We start from the raw sequence: 23,352 nt of genomic DNA, 5'->3' as shown, positions 1-23,352 counted from the left end.
ATTCTTTACATTATTTTGCTTTTTAACTGAACAACCTCCCTGAATAAATTTGGTATCAACTGGTTATGGAGTGAGAAACCATTTCCAGTTGTGCTACTTGACATGGCAAGTAAGCTACGCATAAACATACATAAAGTATATAAATACAATAGTTTGTTACGAACATATTTGGATTAATAATATGGGTGATATACATTTTAAAATCATCGAAACATTCTTCAGTTTTAAAAACTGTGTATTTGTATATACTATTTCAACCTGGATTTAATATTTACAAACTAATTTAATTTTGAGTTTTGTATTTATTTTAGTTCATTCTCATGTACTTTTATATTAACATTTATTTATTTGGTATATTTTAATTTTATTTATTCAAACCTGAGACTGGTTCTGTATTTAATCTGCATACGCCATTAGTTATAGGGACAGTATTAAGCTGTATTATAAGGTTAAACACAATTGATGTAATCACTTGTAATTGAAAAGGTTCAACAAGAGCGGGCATGTAGAAAAACATTTCAGAATTATATGCTCTACATACCTATTTCGGAGACGTCTGCATATTCTTCCTTACCAATAAACGTATGTATGTGATTATAATCGTATCATAAAATGGTGACATAACCCTACACTGTAGAACAAAGTAGTGTATGGTGCACGTATGTAAGGCTGCTTGATCAAACTTAGCTGGATTATTCTTCGTCCATAACAAATCAGATTGTTGTCGACTATAAATGCTCTGAAGACTTTCTAGAAGAATGGTTGTGAATGGGTGGAAAATTCTAGTAGATAATCCCAATTACGCTATTCAAAATCAATATATATATAAATATATATATATATATATATATATATATATATATATATATATATCTAATATATATACAACCGCATGTGTAACTGACTGACTGACTGACTCACTCACTCACGTATACTAATTCTAACCTACTTCCAGATGAGTTAGAGACTTGAAATTTGGTACACAGATAGCTTTCCACGTGTAACCACCAGGAAAATCCCGAAAAGTGAGAATTTTTCATTTTCAACCCCTCAAAAAAATTCCCAAAAAATCGCGCATTCTTCACCCCTGCAGGCATTTTTTGTAAGCCCGATAGCGGGCGAACCGTTGGAGCTAGCTCGGATCTGACGGAAAATTCATAGTCAGGAATGAAGTGAACTACAAAAAAGGTCTAATGACTTTTTGCTCTATCTTCCATGGTTAAGCGACAAAACGCTCGAACATTTGAAATTCCAGAGATTTTTTTCGATAAAAATAATGTTTCAAGCCCGATAGCGGCCGAACCGTTGGTTGTAGCTCAAATCTGATTGACCCATCAAATTAGCAAATTGCGCGATCTACAGAAAAGGTCCAGTAATCTTTTGCCCTATCTCGATTGGTTTGGCCGAAAAACGTGATTATGTACAATTTTGTTGTAACTTTTACGCGAAACTTTTGTTTTTGGGGTCGATAGCGGCGAAACCATTGGTCGGAGGTCAAAATAAGACTAACGTTTTATTTAGGAAATAAGATGACCTACAAAAAAGGTCCAGTGACTTTTTACTATATTTCCCTTAGTTTGACCGCAAAACGCGATTAAGTGAAAATATTGGACATTTTCGCCTAAAAATTTACATTCCGGGCTTGATAGCGGCTAAACGGTTGGTCGTAACTCAAAACAAATTTTAAACGGGATTTAGGAAATCACGTGATCTACAGAAAAGGTTCAGTGACTTCGGGAGTTGGCTGAGCGTTAGCTAAGCGTCAATAGTAGATAGGGACAGAGGAATATTTATTATGTTCACAGACACAATACCCTCTAAAAAAAGGCCCAAGTGTGTCATTAACCCCCGGTAATATTAACCCCCCCCCACCGGGGATTTCCTGGTATGACCTGATAACCTCCTGTACATTCAACCCCCTGATGTGTTAACCCCCCTGGTAACATTAAACCCCCCCAGGGAATTTCCTGCCATGACCTCATGTCCGAATTTTACCAGTCACCAAATCTCTTAACCCCCCCCCCCCCTGGGAAGATCCTGGTATGACCAGATAACCCCCTGGAGACTTATCCCCCGGTAACGTTAACCCCCCCTGGGAATTTGTTCATATGACCAGACAATATCCTGACGAAATTAAACCCCCTCTTGTCTTAACCTCCTTAACATTAATCACCCACCCAGGGAATTTCTCGCCTTGACTAGATAGTCTCCTGGTGATATTAAACCCCTGTTCGACTTAAAATACTGCCTTGAGGTCGGTTTTTATTATGTTTATACTAAACAATTCAAGATAGCTGACCCGTGCAGACTTTTCTCCCGAGCTCATTTCTGGCTAAACCATAGGTCGTAGATCAGATCTGAGGGCACAATCGAAAGACAAAATTAAATTTCCAACAAGAAAGGTCCAGTCACTTTTTGTCGTATCTCTAACGGTTTAACCGCAAAATGCCCTCAAAGTCAAAAGTTTTTTACGAATCCGGAAAAAAATCTATGAAAAAGGTCAATTTTTTAAATCCCTTGTCATTTACTTAATGTCCGGACTTAACCAGTCACCGAATTCCGCTTATCCCCGAATTTGCAAGCGTTTACTTTGGGGGCCTGGGGGCGTAGCCCCCAGCGAGCCGAAGGCGAGTATATATATTCTACCACTACTGTAGACTTTTTTATACTAATAACTATTTACCTTTCAACAAAATTTTTAACTGAAATATTTATTTTTCTTTAACATATTTAAAAAAAACTCAATTTTTTATATAAATTAATGGTAAAATATTCCATCACTTTGGCTATTAAAGTGTTTGCACTTTTGAAACTGTATCAAGGTTTTTTAATATTTTGATATTTTTACTAAAGATAATAATTAATTATAAATTGGGGAAAAATATGTAATTAGTTATCTTTTGTTATAAATTTATTCTAGAGCTGTTTACACGTGTCTTAGGTTACAAATTATATGTGCTAGTAGTATTCTTTACGAATGAATATAGCTACCTTGAACAGAAGGTTGAGATTTTGGAGGTATCTCGATTGGCTATCATTTCAACCGAACCAGTCAGAACAATTGGAGGGAGTGGTCGGTCGTGTCTGCTAACTGCTTGATTGTACCCGCTTGTCTACGAGCCGGTAGCTATGTCGGATATCCATTAGCGGTAGAGCCGCGGGAGTACCAGGGTATCAGAGAGGCCACGCAGACATCAGCCTGCAAGAGGTAGCGTAGGTCACTGACTCCGCTACAATCCTAATGCCCTGATCACACACGATATCGTTCAACGGCACTAATACGATTAGTGATGTACCACTTGTGCACGAAGGCCCCCCACAGTCTTTTAAATTGGATAACATTCGTGACGCTGTTCTGAATTGAATTATTCTTGGTTTTACATCTTCTTACGTGTTTCTATCTGACAACGTTATCAAGTCAGAAGAGCAGCTAACTGGGAAATTATAATGTAATTGGTTGTCATAAAAATAATTTATGAAAAAGAAGAATATATTAATTAATTTTCACTGAAACACGTTCAAAAGCCACAAAGCAGCGCCATATCTTTGTTATTTTAACATTTGCATTACTTTTGACACAGCGAATGTATTACTCTTTTACATACAGATTTACTCAGAAGTCTACTGTGAGGAATAAAAATGTTAAACTTCCCTCAACACATTTTTAACGAACATAATTGAACAAACATTCCTCACCGCTGTAGTGGCAAACCTGCAAGAATAACTCTGTTGACTGTCACTCAAATACCCGCTGACTACCTTCAACTTGGAATTGTGATATTTTTATTTGTAAAACCTTATTATTTGAATTAATCCCAAGACTCCGCAAGAGGTACAATTTTGTATCGCAAAGGGAAGTGATTTTTGTATACAGATTGAAGGGAATGTCATTAAGTTATTTCCTGGAAATGTGGCCTACAGTAGCGCCTGCGCGGAATTTGAAATATTGCTGGAACAGCCATTTTGTTAAGTAAAGAACGATATGTTCTCAAATTTTCATATCCCCAAATTAATACATCTATCTTTGATAGGGGGGAATTATCCCATAATACGCTGCTAACAAACTTTTGATGTCCAGAGTTGAAGAAAGTGTTTTCAAAACAAAAACGCTGCTGACGATGTAAATTCCAAAAATTAGCCGAGTAATGTTAAAAATGCTGGAAAGGGTTTTCGAGTCTATCTAAGGCTCACATAGTTACCTTGTAAATGAGAGGTTTTAGCAGCAAACTTAAGTAATGAGATCTTAAGACCAACAGCACAATAGCAATCAGAGTTGGCAACTATGGAACAGAGAGATAATTTCATTGTGAAACACACAATAAAGGCTGGTTTTTATCAAATCGATCTCAGTCACTCTACTTTGAGTTAAGTCAAAATATAAAGGTATTCGAAGGGTTTAAATACCAAGTGATAAAAATATTGTAATATGTCATATGTTCGATACTTGCACTCTTCTATAACCACCTAAATAATGTTTATGTCAGCGTCAATCAACGATAAAACTAGCATTGTTGATGTTCGATGATTTACACGATACACTATACGCTGTATGATCGACCAGCAAGACGATGTTTTGGATTCCACACACGTTGTTGATTTTCAACTAGAAAGGATGTAGTGAATTTTTCATCAATATTAAATCACTCTCTTGGTGAAATAAATCAGCCGCCTAGTGTAGTAAACTAGTTGTGAGAAATAATACAGCAGTTTAAGTCAGACGAAATTGTGTAATGCGTCTTCTCCCGACATTGATGGGTAGTTGTAGAAGATCATTACCTTATAAATTGGCGGTCGGGCGCAGACTTCACGGTACTATTACACGATGCAAATCTTGCCTAGGCGCCCCAGAGACATTAACGGGAGGTCTGTAACATGTTAACTTCCTTGTTTGGTCAAAGGGGGGTGCTAATTAAAATAGGGCAGTTGTAGACAGAAAATCCCTGTTTTTATCCAGTGGTAATTTATAAAATAAAACTATATAAAATGACCGATACAAACTTGTTCTTCGTTTACAAACTTATTTTCTCCAAAGACAATGTGCAAGTTATTACAATCCAATCGTCATCACTAACATGTTAACAATGAACTAGAATATTTAGTCCATAAATTGAACACTGTACGTTTAGTTTGGAACAATTAATTTTAGTCAATACGACATCTGTCATTTCACCAACCACCAAAGAAATGTACGATCATTTAATTTCATTTCAAAATATAAAACATACAAACTCTTGAAGTGGCTACATAATTTGCTAATGGTACAGTGTAGCGGGTACGGCGGTTATAGCGAGATAGCCAAATCGAGCATGGCTGCTGCTTGGATGGGTGACCTCTGAGTAAGCAGCCCGCCTGCCCGGCCATTGGCGGTGGCTCGGAAGTCAGGTTGTGTTAAAGAGCGCCTTAACCCTAACTGCGCACGCGAAAATGAGACATTACTTTAATTTATCCCATTTGTTTAACCACCAATAAACTATATCTATATAGAACTCATTTCAATCGACTTACAGACAAAATAAAATACTCTTTTTTGAACATTTCTGGCATGAAAGATATCGTACTGATGTAAAATGAATCTACTTGAATATTTGTTTGGCGTAAATAGTTTATATAATTAAAGCAGCTTGGTTTATGTATAAACATTGTAAACAGACGAGGGAAAAGAACTATGACGTGGGAATTTAAGTCCGTATTAACTTAAAAGTTTATTAAAAAATAAATTATAAGTATTCGTTTAGCTACATTATGTAATAATATCTCTATACACGTACTGGGAGTGCAATCGTTCTTACTAATTAAAGCCTTCACGAAGTTGTCATGCGATACGCGCAAAGCTCTATAAATTATTTCCAGTTTTGCGCGCACAGGAGCATGTCTAGTTCAAATGAATTATATATCCAGTTCTATAGTTGAATTTACCTTATTGCCCCGATAAAGAAAATATATAAATCCATACGTCAGATAAGTCGACTACTGTCAAAAAACTTCTACTTCCGGTGCTTGTTAACAACTTCCGATCAAAAAGAGTGCAATGAAAATTGCCAACGTCCGGCGGCGCTTTGCTATTCAATAGACCAACACTGGTGCCAAATCTCCCTGCAGTCTTTGAAACCGTCCCCAGTGTAACGTGTGTATAGGCCTATGCGAGCATTCCTACAGCCAGAGAAAAGCATTTCGAACTACCTCATTTACTTAAGATCCAAAACTGTCTGGTATAAATACTTTGTAATTCTTTTTATTTTCGTGTTGCGTTCTGTAATTATTTTGCAACGCGACTGTGGAAGGTCCTCTCGATACCTATGTGTTTATATACTTTAGACAACATATTTCAAGAAAATATACAGCTATGTTGACCAAACCGTCAGGATATCTTCAAAATTTTAACTATAAAGTATTAACTTATCAATTAAGTTATTAATAAAAATTTTTAAGTGATAAATAAGGGCTGTAAATTAATACTTAATAATCATTATTTTATATAGTACTCTTAACAAATTCTTTGGGCATAAATTATTAATCAAGTTAAATTGGTTAAGTCTCTCTTTTTGTGTAAGTTGAAAATTGTATTGGTTATTACTAAAATTATTTACTTTTTAAAATTTATATCTTGTCAAAATATGAAAATATAGAGTAAGTAATTTATATTGAATCACCAACTTAACTAATAATTTAATTGATACTTAACGTTTTTATTCCACTTAAATTACTTTTGTACAATCTAGCCCCACATAGCAGAAATGGTCTGTACTAAACTAATAACTAATGGTCTTGTAACGTATAATATTAAATTTTATTATCAAATTCCAACATTTGAAAATTTTACAATCACTAGAATAAAAGGTTGTAGCATATACCATAGTAGATAGAGATTGAACATATTGCTATGGTTTGGTAACTACAGCTGTTTTTAAGTATGTTCTCTAAAATACGAGGCGTGTTGTCGCAAATAAAACACAGGTATCATGGAATCAAAATAGGGAGCAATAGTCTTTGCTAATTTAAAAAAAGATATTTCATAATTAATTTATAATTAATATTGTTACATAAAAATATGTAAACTCCAAAGTACATACTCCATGAAAATCTCATTCAATTATGTTAGTTACTATTCAAGACACTGCTAATTGGACATAGTAAGCCGTACCAGCTCCCGTAAAAAAGAAAAAACATGAACGCCATTGCCCTTATAATTGGACAAGTTCAATCACCGATCACGAGGCAGGACACGTTCAAGGATGGGTACTGGGTAGCGGCGTTAGCCTAGACAAGTGCCACAATAGGAAATATCACATCCCACTGCGACTGCAGGTAACTTGGCACTAATGGACTTCTCTCGGGGATAACGCCAGCAATAATTGTCCTCGATCAGATTATTGTGATTGTGATGCACAGCTACTTTGGTCTTGTAAGCAGTAATAACCCCTCAGCGCCCGACAAGAAAAGTGCAACGTAATCTTCTTGCAGCTTCTGATCTATTTAAATCCATGTCAGTCAGGCGCACCTTATTACTTGTTCTATCCAACTTGCTAGATTCTTTGCATCTATAATATTACAAATTTATTTAAATTTTATGTATTGAATTCATCTAAAAGTTTTTAGCCTATTAATTATAAAATTATTGAGTAAAAGAATTTTGTTCAGGTTTAATGTTAGACGATCGGATACAATTATTTATTAAAACCGCTTATAATACATTTGATAGGTTACTTTTTAAAATCCGTTGAAAAATGTTGCTGTTTAGTCTAATTTTATAAGCAACACCTTGTACTGGCATCTGTAAAAATCAATCCTCTACTTCTATACACACACTTATAAGTAAAATATACTTGTTAAATGTACAAATACAGTTGTACAGAGTTTGCAGTTGACGTCACTCCAAACTATGAGATAACTATATTTAAAGAATACACTAAACTTAGCTGTACATGTTCATGCATTTTGTGTTTTACAACACTCCTGAATGGTAAGAGATTAAGTATGGATTAAGTATTCCATCAAATTCATCAAGCTACTTTTAACTTATAGCTAGCTATATAATTTACTTTTTCATATTATTGCATTAGTAGCATTTAATCTTACGGCGGATTTTTTAATTGATACGTTTCAGTTAAGTTATTGAAAACATCTGTCAAGTAAGCAAATTTGAATTATTTTATTTTAGAAGCAATTTCATGCATGCTATTGTTATAAAGGATCTCTTCTCTTCGCCAGTTGAAGTTTAATCAGTTAAACGAAGAAAAATTGTCTCCAAACCTGTATGTAAATTTGTATTGATTTCCCCGGGAATCGAAGCCGTGCCCTCTCGGTTAAAGAGCCACAGCCTTATCTCTACGCTACGATCAAGGTCAAAATTTAACTGAATCTTGCTTCAGTAGGGTTTAATGAAAATTAAACGCAACGTTTATTGGGATTAGCGACGGCCGAGCAGTTAAGAATTCAGACAGGATCTGAGTTAGAAATAGCGCAAGTTCAAATCTTCTCTGTCACCTTATAACTGTTTATTAGTACCATCGACCTGGCACTGCACAGCTCTCTCCCTTGTTCTGTTTGATAAGATTCCCGCACAGTCCAGTTGCCCATGAGGACGGGCAGATAACTCTTATAAGGGGATCGTCCTCTGCTTTAAAAAAAATTTAGATTTTTAGATGTCATGAGATCTATTTTGACCTTAAAGAGTATTTTTATATTGATTTTTGGGTAACCATTTTGTCAACGAGAAAGTCTCAGAATAAATAAATTTGAAAACAAGCTGAGCGCAGTCATATGAGATTTTAACTACTCACATATTAACAAAATATAGCGTAAATACCCCAAACATTCATCCCCTTTTGGTCACTTCTTGTATAGATTGTTATTATTTAAACAATTGTAGGAAACCCAAATTAATGAAATCATTTTAATGCATCATGTGGCAGGTTGTCTTGAGAAAGATGTCATCTGTAGATTTTGAATTTTGCAGGAAACTGCGTTCCTACATAGACAAGAATGAGTTCTAAGATGGTGCATCTCCAATCATGGAATTTGTCTGATCGTCATTGAAGCCTATCACTCAGTAGACTGACACAGGCTTTCTTTTCCCTTCCGTAGGGATATCCTTAAAAAAACAAAAATGCAATGAGCTTTTAAAAGGCATGAAAAATATGAGCACAGCATCTCATTTTGGACGGCGAACGGAAAAGGGGTGTTTTCTGGCTATCGTTCAGGCTGTCAGAAACTGAAGCGAAATTAATGCGTAGCGAGATAAAATCTGCAAGTGGACCTTCTGACCCGACTGGGCGGACGTGCCGAGGGTAACGCCCATGGAGGAAGTATGCATCATCGGAATGAAATTAATCCAGTGAATCCCCACACCAAGTTCAGACATGTTTTTGCCGGTCAGGCTATATTTAGCGGTGTTGGCGGCGGCGGCAGCAGCGTAAGTTAAGTGGAGGTGACACTAGGCCGATCCCATCTTACCTTACCTTACACCGCTCCCCTCATTAGAAGCACGTTGACCCAGGCATAGCCGTGCAGCGCCGCCACGACTGCCTTGTACCCATTATTCAACGCTGTTTATGCCACTTGTATCACATTCTCTATCCTACGTCTTTATTAGTCTTGCTCGCAACACTTATCTCGTATTGGAATCTATGTCTTTATTCGTATTTATTACTGTCGTTCATCACTTGACATGTTTCTCGATAGTTTATAATTATAACTAAGTTTATAGTTTTGACACTTCTTTAAAGCAAAGTAACAATTTTATAACACCATTTAAAAAACATTTCAAATGTAGTTTATTATGTTCTGTAATTCTTTACCGCTACATGTTTTCTAGTATTATATTCTATCAGAACGCTTCAATTTATTGAATTGAATCTTATCCCAATCATAATCACCAGCACGTCTCCAAATTGTATTTTAAGGCGGCCAATGTTGTTTTTTTAATAGGCCTACTCTCAATATTTTTTATTTTCATAAACATGGATTTTTTACTTCTCAAATTTTTTGTTGACTTATATATGACATAGTGTTTTTCATCACAATTTAAATTAAAAAAGAACTAACTTTGTATAATTACAGTTATATAAAGGTATTATTATTATTATTATTTAGTACACATTACAACTTCGCCGTCAGTGGTTTTAATTTCAATTTACATTAGTATTTTGCCTTATTTTTCATTTGCATAATGCTTGTAATGCATGAAATAAATTAAATGAAATATATTTTGTTTATTGTATGTATGTTTTCCGTGTGCTAAAATTTATTATTTTTTCAAACACTTTTTTGTTGCCATAGCTCTTACCTGTTATGTTGGGTCGTAACACTTTTTGCTTTTTATATTATAAACAAAATAAGCAAACATTTATCATAATTAACCAAAGGTTGATACATTATTCTGAATTATAATATTAACAGTGCTGGCATTACAATAGCATTACCAAAAACACTGTTACCAGTCTCAAGAACTCTTATCGTATTACAGTATTAAGAAATTTTATCAGTGGAGCTTATGACTGAAGATAGCTAGAGTGGAAGCCACGTGCTGCAGGTCGGTGAACGACCACAGTCGTACTCCAGCCCACACCTTGTATTGTGTCGACAGATGTGAATCATGTACCTCAGCCCGTGACCGTCCTTGTCTACGTGGTTGTAGTTCATTGTTGTTTAGTTTTGTTTTTTGTATCCAAAGACATTTTGATACGTTGTTTTGCTGACGAATTGGTTTTATCTTACTATTATTAAGGAGCCTTCTTAAGATCGTATCATTGTAAACCCGCCTGTGCTATAAGTTTAGTAGAAATCACATAGAAACCTGAGACTTCATATTTAAGTTCCTATTGGTCCAATGAAGAATTCTATTAATTTCAGGATCAACACTGTCCATTTGTATTCGTCTCTCTGTGCGTTGACCCCTCGATAGAAGGGTCCTAAGAAACATGAAACTTAGGTTAAATAGATTTCTCTAGGTCCAATGAAAAACCGCATTGATTTTGGGGTCAATAGTTCACAGATCTTTCCGTCCGTCTGCCAGTCTGTTTGTGCGATAACTCTTGGTAGAAAGGTCCCAGTAATCTTCTTCATCTTTCTTCTTCGTACGTAGGTTCTTCTTCGCCCAAGAAAAAACTCTATTGATTTAGGGTTAAATGGTAAATTGCCAGTCCATCTGTAATTTTGCCTGTGCGATAATTGTTTCATTGGGTTCTGTTGGGTCCTACGATATTCCAGTCTATCGGTTTACTTATATTCACTACTTTAACGGTTTTTAAATTCCTATAAGCTCCGGTGTCTAGCTTTTATAATGTTAAATTTTCTAAAATGTTGCAGGCAATGGGTTGAAAAGTGTCCATGATATTTATTTGACGATATGTTTTGAGTTATTCAAGTATAAACTAAGAGAATGCCATCATCGATTTAATTGGATACATGTTATTCATATATGGAGATATACATTTATGCTACAGACAATCTATGCTACAAGGGAAAGAACTATGTCAAGGAATATATCATTTCTTATAACGCGTTAAGATAATGAACTGAACTGTTTGCAGAATTCGACTCTTTCAGAACTGCCTCTTTCTGGTCAAACTGATACCCGCTGATTCGTTCGTATATTAAGTCATAGTGTGATTCGTGGCTTGTTGTTTTAATAATCCGTTATTCGCTAAGTTGTTAAATTGGTTGTATTTAAACAGTATACTCGTAAATATTGTTCAAATCATTTAGAAATGTCATGTACATCCGTCCAGTGATAGTCATGAGCAATTCTGATCCCCAATAACTCATCCCGTTTCAATGCACCAGGCTCACGATCCACTACACCGGCACCATCGGAAATTTGCATTCAAACGTACTAACTATACCAGAATGCATTTTAACTGATACTTAGAATACTCAAGTGAGCAAGACATAAAATCTATTTGTACCTCTAGAATTGAGGAAACTCACCTCAACATTTCTGTTCTTACGTAATGATTTACATAAGTTGATGTAATGTGTTATGTAATGATTTACCTTTCCGCCTTGATGCTATATTTTGGTTTTTATGTTCGAAAACATAGCTTATAGTTCTTTAATAGTGTGACGAGCATGATAAGTTTTGTGAAACTGCTAAAAATTAATAGTGAAAAGTAGTCTAGGAGCCGAGATATAATTTTCGTTTTATAAGCGCGCTACATTTTTGTGTTGAAATCTAAATAGGAAATGGAAGGGTATCGAAAGAGTTAAAAACTATCAAACGATAAATTTTCCTGGAAATCGTATATTTCTTATCTCTTCACACTTTAAATCTATCGTCAGGCACATAAATAATAGTTATATTACCGTGAGACACAACTATCAGAGTGAGAAAGCTGTCAAGAGTCGGTCCCTACGTGGAACGCCGATTTAACATTTAGTCTGTCGGAAGAATAATATGAATTGAGAAAAGTTATTGTTTCGTTTTTAACCTTTGTATATCCTCCAACTCTCTGTACTGGGAATATTCAGTTGCTACCGATAACATAACTCCACTTCGTTATATATTGCATGGTTGACGTAATACAAACAAATTAGCAACTGCAGCGGGCGCAAATTAAAGTTGGTTATAGATCGTTACTTGCTGCCAACATGAACATTTGGCGACACTCGCACATTCTTGTGTCGTACAGCAAACGTTGTCTAGGGCCAAGACAGACAGTCACGCTCCGCCATACACAATGTTGTCTCTATTTACAGGCTATTGTGTAATACCGTACGTTTTATGTGAGGACTGATCCATTGCAGACTTAGACGTTGGTTATTTATGCATATTGTATATTACATCTCTGTTATCTGTCCTGATATATATATGGTATAACATTAGCCTTAAAAGACATTCGATATTATAGCTTCAAAATATAAACATAACATGCTCATTATAGCCTTTACTTTTCCATTTCGAAGGAACAAAATGTTTATCCGTGGAGCAGTGCACATTTTAAGAATTTACTTGGACCATCACTTTTCGTGCAGCATGTCATTAAATCATCTCCACGCCTAACAAATGACCATTAATTTATGAGTACCTTTCCGCTCCAATTTATTAGGAGTGGTCGAATTCTGGGAAGTGGGTTTGTTTGCCTATAATAGCGGTCAATGATGTCGCGGTGCCAGTGATCGGATCTGTTTAGCAATGCAGATCGGCGCTATTATTTGGACAGGTTAGTGAGGCTGTCAGCAGCACCATGCCGAGGTTGGTGACCTGGCAGCCGTTCTCTGCCAACCTCTCTGGGGTGCCAAACCGAGGACCATGAAATGGCTACGTAATAGGCTCCCACACGTTAGGCCTACGTCACCAGGACAGGTGCCGCAGGAATGTTTATTGTACCTTCTCTGTTTCGATCAATATTAATAGAAGACGCTCGTCCATTCTGCCTTGATTCAATAATCGGCCGACATTACAACAGGCCGTGACTTGCAGATTTGACGAAATTCAATTAGAGGGTGCAGTTGTTTGGGCGGACACTGGGTTACTTGGCGCCTCTAACTCAATGTGGTCTGTCTGGTCAGATGAATCACTCTGCAGCCTCTCAGCAGAACTGTGTAATAACATTACAAATGCATTACAATATGGTTGGTAATATTAATGCAATTACGAACAAATATACCTTTTTCTTCTAAAATAATTGCTCTACTTTATTTATTTATTGTATTTCATTATGTGGCATTTTCTATATTCGAAGAGTTGTCTTGGATAAAAAGTGTTGTTTCGGAATAACTTTCTCAGAAAAATTTGAAATTTTCCTAACCAATGTATAGTTCTGCAAAATAAGATTTGGTGGAGTCTAAGCTAAACAATAATAGTAGATCCATATCAGTACGTACTAAGTATACAATTCTGTTATAAACAGTAAAATTGAGCTAATAATTTTCACAACATCTTAAATCTCAGGGGATGCAGAATTCATAATGCAATGATTCGCCTAAATGATTTTCTACCATGCTCTTTCTGGACCATAATTTCTGAACCTGATTTTTGGCAAGGCTTATTTAAAATCAAGACAATGATGTTTCAGATCCGGCAGCCCAACAATACCAAAAGCAGATACTCCAGTGGCAGCAGGCCGTGGGTCAGCGCGCTCCCGTGGCTCAGGCCACCCTCAACAGTCCCTGGGGCTCCCGAGAGTTCTCTGACTATCGCCAGGACAACCCTGAGGGTCTTCCGCCACAGCCCACCATTGTCGCGCCGTTCCCTCCTGGTCATCTGGTAGGTCTGCTCTCTCCTTAGACAGTCCTACGATAAACAACACCTACAGATGTAGTACTTGTTATGAATAAAGATCATTCAATTATATCAGTATCCCTTCTGAATAAAGTAATCATGCCCATACTGGTTTATCTATTGAGACAGTTTAGTGCTGAAGGATAATTATGTTTCCTCCAAAACATCACCAGGAACACAAAATTACATAGTATACACACCACGACTACAACTATAGTGAGGTTGTTTCGAACGCTGTGTGTCATTCAATTTAAATGCTAATGAGCGTTGATCATGTAAATTAATCAATTGATCTAATCATAATAGATTTCGTCACCAATAAAATTTGTATTATACCACATAAAACCAAACTGTTTAAAGTGTATTTTATATTTTAATAATTGAAATGACGAACAACAAAGTATTATCAACGAAGACACTAGAATAGAGTTATTTATTATTTTATGTCGACTTGAAAATATTGATGAAAGGTAACCAGGAATTGTAACATAATTTTCATTTTGAGCCGTTAACAAACAGATATTTCTGGATATTAATAATTTTACAGAAGTATTTTCAATATTTGAGTTTTTATAATCAGCAAAAGCGTAAGAATTCCATTTAAGGTTTTTGATGTAATAGTATCAATGCTTTGTAAGATTCTTTTACTTTAAAATCTAGTTATAATTGTTATTCTATTGGAGGTTATTATTCTCCTATTCCTTTCGTACATACCGGATATATGATATGTTACCAATATCAGGACACTTATGAGTTTATGAACAGACTAGTCATATTCCTATTTTATCCTTATCAAAATAATATTTAATAATACTTCGGTATAGTTTCAGTAGGTACTGAGGAATAAATAGCCTGGTTTCTATGTTGACAAAGACATTTCCGCTATTTTCTTTGGAGTTTGCCATAAATGAGTTTCTGGCTTAGGTGCAGCGTCTTAATCGGTACTTCGTACTCCCTCAAGACTAAAGTTCTTTTTTCTCTCAAGACTAAAGGACATTTTTCTAACTTTTTATGACATTTCAGTGTAAACTAATCATTGATTATGTTCCCCAGCAAACAGAGGCGGTCCCCACGTCCCCGCCACTTCTAGAAGTGGACAATCAGCTGGGAGGGGAGGCCACGGGCCCACCACCCACCGCTTCCGCAGACCCCCTGCGGGCACTCTGCAAGGCTCCCCGAGGCCAGTTTCCTGGCACTTCCTGCGGCAAGTTCGTCAACTGCTGGGACGACGTGGTGGTCGAACAGGACTGCCCTCTCGGTCTCTATTTCAATGAGGTTGGCGGTTACTGCGACTACCCCTTCAACGTGGCCTGCGTCAACCAGCCGGGGCAACGTATGTTGTGATAAATGTTTAGGAATAACGGGTACCTTAGATTGTCCAAACTTAATGTAAAACTTGATGCAAATTATGTATAAACCAATGATATGGTTAGTTACAGCCCCTTCTACTAACATTAAAGATAGACAATTTAGTTTTTGTTTTACTCTAAATCTGTGGTATATAACTGGCAAATTTTACTTGATTTCAGACAATTAGTCAAAAATATTTCAAAGAATGTTTTGAAATTATTCTTTAAGGTTAAAATAATGATAAAATCCATTATTGGTATTATATTTTTTACTTGGACAATTCAGTGCATAGTATGTATAGAGATGCTTATAAACAAATATCAGATGAAATATTTCAAGTTTCATAAATTTACTAAGGAAGGTAAGCCACTTGAAGATGATATATTCAAATATTTGTAAGTCTCAAATCTCCCTCCACCACAATTCCTGTTATTGCAAAATAACTGAAGAGCGTTTCGAAATATTTTGAATATTATGATGTAGATTCAGTAAAATATGACTAATTTCTTACATTAATTGAAACTTAATATAATAATGCTAGTACTTACATTATTATATTAATCCATAATGATCGTAAAACTTAAGGTAAGATTTTTAATATTCAAATGTATGATAGATAAGTAATGATTTTTTTATTATTAATATTATTTATTTTTAAATATTTCCAGGTTCAAAACTTCCCTTAATTTAAGGTCTTTCGCCGATAAATGATTCAAAAATTAAACATTGATTCATAAACTTGTTGGGAGTCCCCGAGATATTTAATTTGTAAAGCTATCAAAGCTATACATTACAAAAAATTAGGGTATATTTTGTTAACCCACACGAGACCTTTCAAATATATGCGAAACCACCATACTGTAATTATAATTAATGGGGTTTTAAGCCTTGCAGAATTATAATATACCTTGAATTACAATAATGGAGATTGGATAACTCACTGCTATCCAAGGCACACAGAGATATTATGTGCCTTTCACATAGCCTTTCACATGAGCCTTTCACATAGCAGAATGATACAGGATCTGATCACAAATTCCTAAGAGAACATTATGATATATAAAATAATGTACGTAGTTTGGTGTCGGTTAACAAAATATAACCCAAAACAATAATAAAATTGTTCGGGTTAATTTTACCAATCAGTGACTCCTCATTACCTCCTTCCTTTGTATTTTAAAGGTATAATAAATAAGTAGCTATTCACATAATATTAATCACTCCCAGTTGAATAATATTTAAAAATATATAAATTTCAATGATTCTAGCTTTTTTGTTATGAAAATATAAATACATCAATTGATCTTTTTTGTGGTTCTGTGAGAATAAACTCTCTTGGAGATTCTTGTAGCTAATTCCGATCAGAGTGGGTAATTAAGATGGGAAATTGCTCTAGAAATTGAATAATTAGCAAAAGTTTGCTCAACTTAATGACTCCAAAGCATGCAATTTTAATACGATCCCCTACACAGCAAGCTGCGTAGATTAAATCTTTCAGAATATAATAACTGTGTGGACGCCAGAGTAGAATGGCCTGAGTATCCTACACACAATATTAGTTCCCGCAAGTCATAAATATTGCAACTCAATTTGCGAAGGCGTTACGTAGGCGGAATTGGAGGAGTCTGTTGCCTTTAGCAGAGAAAAGATAAATAATCTTCTAGCTTTTGTTTGAAGATACCTCTCGGTGTTATTACAGCACGATGTATCTATGATGTAATAGGTTACTCTGTTGTATTTTAATTAAAACACTAATGAAAAATATAGTAATTAACTTTCATCATAAGAAATAGTGAAGGTTAAAAATAACTTTGATTGAAGATGCTCTTCCAGTTGATGAAGTTAATGCACTTCTTAAATACAGCTCTTGAAGTAATAGCCATTAACAACTTAATAGGTATTACGATAAATCATAACCGTCGAAATAAAGAGCAATTCATTGTCAGCGGTGCCTTACATTTATTATATAACAAATAAAACTGACTAAAGAGTATAATTGTAGTACATCAGGCAAAGCTAATGTGGAACGTTCATCAAAGCTTAAGTATACGCGGCTGTTAACATGACTATCAAGTTTCCGTTTTACACCTCATCGAAACATCGCTTTAATCGTTACACTCTTGAAGTATTTTGGCTTCGCAGTGAAAGCGGAGAATCATCTTCAATCAGACCGAAACAAGTGTCAATTGCGCAACTTGGTTAATATTAATTCAATAGTAAATCCTCAAAATTTTTATCACTGTATGTTTTAAAACTGTGTACATAATAATGCTACAATTTCAGATTGAGAAATTAAAACACGCTATTGGAAAGATTTTATTGAAAATTCACTCAAAATCGTTATTACAAAATAATTTAATTCTTCTATTGTAATGTTGTAATTATAACATCGTACACGTTGGCATCTGTCGTTACAGAACCCGGTGGAGTGCCAGGTCCAGTGGGTGTCGGCGGTCCTGTCCAGTCTCCAGGGACCTAGTCAGGAGGACCTAGGGTCTCCAGGGGCCCGCTGTCCTACAGAGTACGGCACCTACCGCAGCAACAAGAACTGTGGTGTATTCTACATGTGTGTGGGATACTTGCCATTTGAGTTTACCTGTCCTTCCGGACTCAACTTCCATAAGGTACGAATAATTAGACAATATCAGTTATGATTCATGAAAGGTCTTTACAATTGACGTTCTAACCCTTTTCGCTTCCGCACAGGATCTGCAAGTCTGCGACTATCCCTACAGGGTTGAATGTAACGGGGTGCCCTCCAACCAACCTCCACCGGAGGTAACCACCGTATCCGTGGGGGAGACTACTTACCCCCCGCCCCCCGGACCACCAGCAGAGCCTGGACCCCCTACCTCATACCCAGAACTGCCTGCCCCCTCACCGCTTCCTGTGGATGGCACATCTTCTCAGCCCGTGGTATCGCCTGAACCGACCCCGGCCGTGGCGCCTCCTGCTGTTGTCACCAACCCTGAAGCGTTCTACAATCAAAGAAGAGTTCCTTCCAGTAAGTTACCATGTTTTACTACTCTTTATTATATTCCGTAAAGTGAATTTTCAGACTTATTCCTTTATTTCAAAGGGAAAAATGTAAGTTACAATATTGATTTTAGAGGACCCTAGTGGGTATTGTTATATTTCTTTACTTGGATATTTGAAATCACGAATATTTTATTAATAGTCGTACCTTCACTTCTCTCTGAATTCTTCAATAATATGCATGGTGTAGCGTAAAACACAATATGAAGTTAGAGAAATCATGTAACATTATTTTATTTATTTTTTATGATTTTTCTAAATTGCTAGTTTTCATGCAATATTTCAATATATCCATTTGAACAACACATTTTTTTAACAAATAACAACATGTTTAATAAATACTTCAGTCATATAACAAATATTTAAACCCAACAAAATATTATAATGCCTAATTTCTTAGAAAACTATTTAAATTACTTTTAAAACAAATTCAGTATATCATAAACATTAAAAAAATTATATGTCAAAGTTTTTCTATTTTATTTTTGAACGGAAGGAGAAAACATCATATTTGTACATTTTATACTACGTCAAATACGTAGATGAAATAACTATGATAATACGATTAGAGGGAATTTTCTTCGTTTTATTTTGATTTTATAAGTAATTTCTCGAATTTTTATGTTTCAGTTAAAATTACATCATAAACTATAAATAACTATTCCATTGCAAAATTTGATATTAGTATATTTTAATCGACTTCAAAAATAAGGAGGTTATACAATTTCACCTGTTTTTATTTTCATATTTTTTATATATATCCGCCGATTTTTTCAAAACTTCTGAAATTTTATATGCATTGGACTAGTATCAGTCCAGGAAATCAATTTGGATGTTTCACTTATGAGACTATATGGAGAAGCCAGACAAATTGTGGAGACGTTGTTATCTTATGATTACTACCACATGGTTAAGTATTATTAAGAAAGTTCACTTTTCGTGTTTGGCTTCGGAATGACGTTCCTATGTGAGGCAATACATAAAAACCATCCTGAAGTAACGGGACAGGATTTATTGCAGAGTTTGAAAGTTTTCAAATCGCCCTAAGTAAGCGGGAAGTTTCCTAGTTCCATACTACACTAGGAGTACCTTGAAACATGACATGGAACAACGAGAAGGAATAAGATGCAGATATGTTTTTTTCTTCCAATACCGTCACCTTACATCACAGATTAAGGGGAACATACCATTGTTCATGGTAATGGTCCGTGTGACGTATCTATTAGATCCGATATAAAAAATGCATCATGCAGTGATGAACCAGGATTGAGTGCGGAGATTTGAATTTTCCCAATAATTGTAGTGCGAAGCTTCTTACTCTCCATTTTGGTTCCAGATAACAGTCCAGGAGATGTCCTTTAATGGATACGTGGGATGGAGTAACGAACAGAATGATGTAGTTTACTTCCGATGACCATAACCTACCTCACAAATGCTAGAGAACCTATCTTTGTAACGATGCGAGTCTCGTCCCTGTAAGAGGCAATGTCGAACCCGCCTTGAGAAATGAAAGAATGTTAAAATTCTGAAATTTTAAATTTTAAAATCACCATTTGATACCTCATAGTTGCCACAGGAAGCTTCTCAAGTTAGTTATAGTGTAATTAAACAGTGTAATCCTACTTTCTATAACAGGTTTTTTGTTAATATTTGTATTTAACCTGTATTAACTGACGGTGATGTTGCTCAGGCCTCGCCGACTCCGGTGTACCATGCAGAGCTAACACCGTGTATCGTCTGAACCCCGCCTGCTCCAGTGTCGCAGTCTGCAGGAACGGCTACACCCAGGTCCTCAACTGTGGACCCGGCACCGCCTACGATACTGCCTCCGACCGCTGCGTGTCCTTCCTCCGAGCTAGATGGTGAGTCCTGGGATCCAGGATAATCGTTCTTGCAGAAGTGACATGATTGTTCCTCTCTCGTTCAATATTCTCGAATAATATTGGTTTTCTTCCCGCGTAAATACAGTGCAAATTTTATTCCAATCTATCGCGTTATGTAACAATATAATGACACCTAATCCTTCTTGGCAGGTTGGTTTTTGTAACAACTACAATATTCAATTTAATTAGTGCTGATAACTAAACACTATCAGTATCATCACAATGTCTCAGCATTTTTGATTGAGATTAGTGAAACCTAGATTTATCAAGAAAAGTTCAATCTTAACTGTCTTTAAAATAATAATAATATAGCAGTTCTGATAAGAAGTCCAACTCTTTATATTATTTGTTAACAAATCTTCTTTAAATCTATATTATTGATTTATCTTTGATCTATATTTGATTGTAATTCTATTTGAGTATTTTGTTTTTTTTTCTAATCTATTATTTAAACTTCATTACCATAGTATTAGGTAATGTTATGTATTTTGTATTTATCATTAAGGAAGTGGGATCTTGTTACTTGCCGCATTACAGCGTCAGGGAGTATTTTTTGTTTCTAGTCAAGCTGATGATAACTATTACGTAAAGATCCTATGTTGAAGGTTATATAGTTTATTTTATGTTAGCAGTACATTGAAATTCCTGGTTTGATAATCACCCTATTAAGTTATAATGTCATTGAAACTATAATACTATACTATATAAGTAATTGCAATATTTATGCTACTTTGTAGTGTTAGTCTGCTGTAAACTTATACAACGGAGTACTAAAGGCAAGAACGTAGCCAGGAAAAGATTTGAGGAGGGTCCAGCAAACTATTTGACGATTTGAGAGTAAGGCCTCATTTGTTCCTTAAAAATTTCTTGGCCCGTATGTTGAGAACGATCTTTCAGCAGTACATGTCAGTAATACTAATTATTTAAATAACAATAATCGATTACTAAAAAAGTACATTAAAAAATTGAAAATTTGAGGGGGTCCAAACCCCCTTGATCCCCTCGCTGGCTACGTCCTTCACTGCAGGACCTGACAGAACGTGACAATTCTTTACCGAACTGACTGTCTTTCTGACTCTGACGAGCGCCTTCTATCCGCTGCCCACAATCGCATCTGTTCGCTGTAGTGCGTGTATTGAAAAACCAACTAGGCGCAAAACCCTACGATCCCTAATTAATAAAAAGTTTTGTCTTTTGCCTAATGACCCCAAACTCAAAAGTTAGAGCAAGAGATACATATATACCAAGTTTTAAGTCTCTAGAACTTTTCTATCAAGAGTTATACTACAGATGGACAGATACACAGATGACGGACAAACAAAGATGCATTTTTTTAAAATATTTGTCAGATCCTTATTAAGAATAATCTAATTTATAAATAGCTCCTGGGTTAAGGTAAATTCCACTCACAATCGTTCTACTTCTGTTAATTCCATTCTTTTATTTTTTGTCACAGAATTTTAACAGAAAGGATGGATGTTTAAAAAAAAACACGGTCTCAACTATGGTTATATCTGTGGAGTATTCAATTCAGAACAATAGTAACGGTCAATCCGTGTTATTAACCGTAATTGATTAAGTGTCCAGTAACTAATATCTAAAGTCCCACTATCAAGTTTGACGGTTATCGGTTAGGCCTCAGTGGTTACTTGATCAACCTTATACCACGGCCTGTTGTTTAGTCCACCATTAGACCCAAATCTCCACAAAACATTTCTGTGCCAACACAAAATTTGTAAAATACTGATAAATTAATTACCACAATTAATAACGCTTCTGTTGTGAATCCAAACACGAATATATGAATAACAACAATGTATTACATTATACATTATATTAAATCCTATGACCTAATTCTTTACTTAAAGAAATACATGTACTCGTATATGTTAGACGTTTATATTACTAGTCAGAAAGGGTTACGTTATTTTTTCTTCCCATCTTAAAATAAAACTGGAATATTCTAGAAGTTTGATAAAACGTGCTTGACAAACCTCAAATGTACCCTTCATCCAAAATATCGTCTAATTAGACTATATGTGCTTATTTACATTACTTATACAGAAGGTACCAGTAGTAGGGTTATTTAGAAGAATATGGCTTAGTAAATCTTAGACCGAACTTTAAAATTTTTTACCATTGATTTTGTGATTAAAACATGTTTCTCTCGAAAGTTTATTATGCAATAGTAAGATCCATTATATCTGTGATATTGAGAGTAAATATATGTTGGTGAACTGAAATGCAAATTACGTAGTATTTTATTTTTATTTGTACTATGTTACTTAGGAATACTTACCATACGATGTGTACTATATTTCAGTGATGTGGTTTAAATTGATTTCAATTTTTTAAATCTCTAAAAATATGCAATGTATAGCTATATAAAAGCATTTTTATATATTTCATTCGATTTGCTTTTTTTTAATTTAACGTCCTGAACCAATTTGTGGAACATTAAATCAGGCGTCATGATTAAATATTATGATATATATACATTGAAAAACTCATGTCTATATTATTGTTTCAGTTAACCCGAAAGATGCTGTGCCTGTCTGACGTACTTGCCTACTCTTCAGTCTACTACATGATCTCCAATCTACACACTTCATGGACTTTGTTTTCCTCCCCTCCTTACTTATTTATTTTTAAAATAACAGATTTTGTACTGGGTTATTAGTTAATGACTCATTGATTGTTGATGTTTGACTAGTCGCTCAGTACGAACAATGGGGAAGAGTTGGTTGATGTACTTCTTTTCTGATTTGTCTAAACCGATAACTTCAACTTAAATATAGATTTTCCACTTTTTTAATATGCTGTTTCAATTATTCTACATCTACAACCTGTTATCGTAGTGAA

The 23,352-nt window shown here is 35.2% G+C and overlaps 1 protein-coding gene across 1 annotated transcript; it reads left to right on the top strand.

The window, feature by feature from the left end:
* The first annotated feature begins 14,001 nt into the window (after positions 1-14,001).
* Positions 14,002-23,305, top strand: LOC124360205. Its single transcript, XM_046813611.1, has 6 exons — positions 14,002-14,206; positions 15,275-15,554; positions 17,989-18,195; positions 18,278-18,575; positions 20,298-20,469; positions 23,021-23,305. Exons 2-6 carry the CDS (start codon positions 15,492-15,494, stop codon positions 23,022-23,024), a joined length of 744 nt encoding a protein of 247 aa, XP_046669567.1. The 5' UTR covers positions 14,002-14,206; positions 15,275-15,491; the 3' UTR covers positions 23,025-23,305.
* Positions 23,306-23,352: the final 47 nt, after the last annotated feature.

Source organism: Homalodisca vitripennis, chromosome 4 (assembly GCF_021130785.1).
Source record: "Homalodisca vitripennis isolate AUS2020 chromosome 4, UT_GWSS_2.1, whole genome shotgun sequence".
NCBI lineage: Eukaryota > Metazoa > Arthropoda > Insecta > Hemiptera > Cicadellidae > Homalodisca > Homalodisca vitripennis.
Note: the sequence above shows the minus strand (reverse complement) of the source record. Positions and strands in the feature narration are given on the sequence as shown.

Coding starts and splice junctions, on each gene's coding strand:
- LOC124360205 (XM_046813611.1), top strand. CDS start 15,492: ATGAGGTTGGCGGTTACTGCGACTACCCCTTCAACGTGGCCTGCGTCA. Junction 15,555..17,988: donor CGTCAACCAGCCGGGGCAAC/GTATGTTGTGAT, acceptor CTGTCGTTACAG/AACCCGGTGGAGTGCCAGGT. Junction 18,576..20,297: donor TCAAAGAAGAGTTCCTTCCA/GTAAGTTACCAT, acceptor GATGTTGCTCAG/GCCTCGCCGACTCCGGTGTA.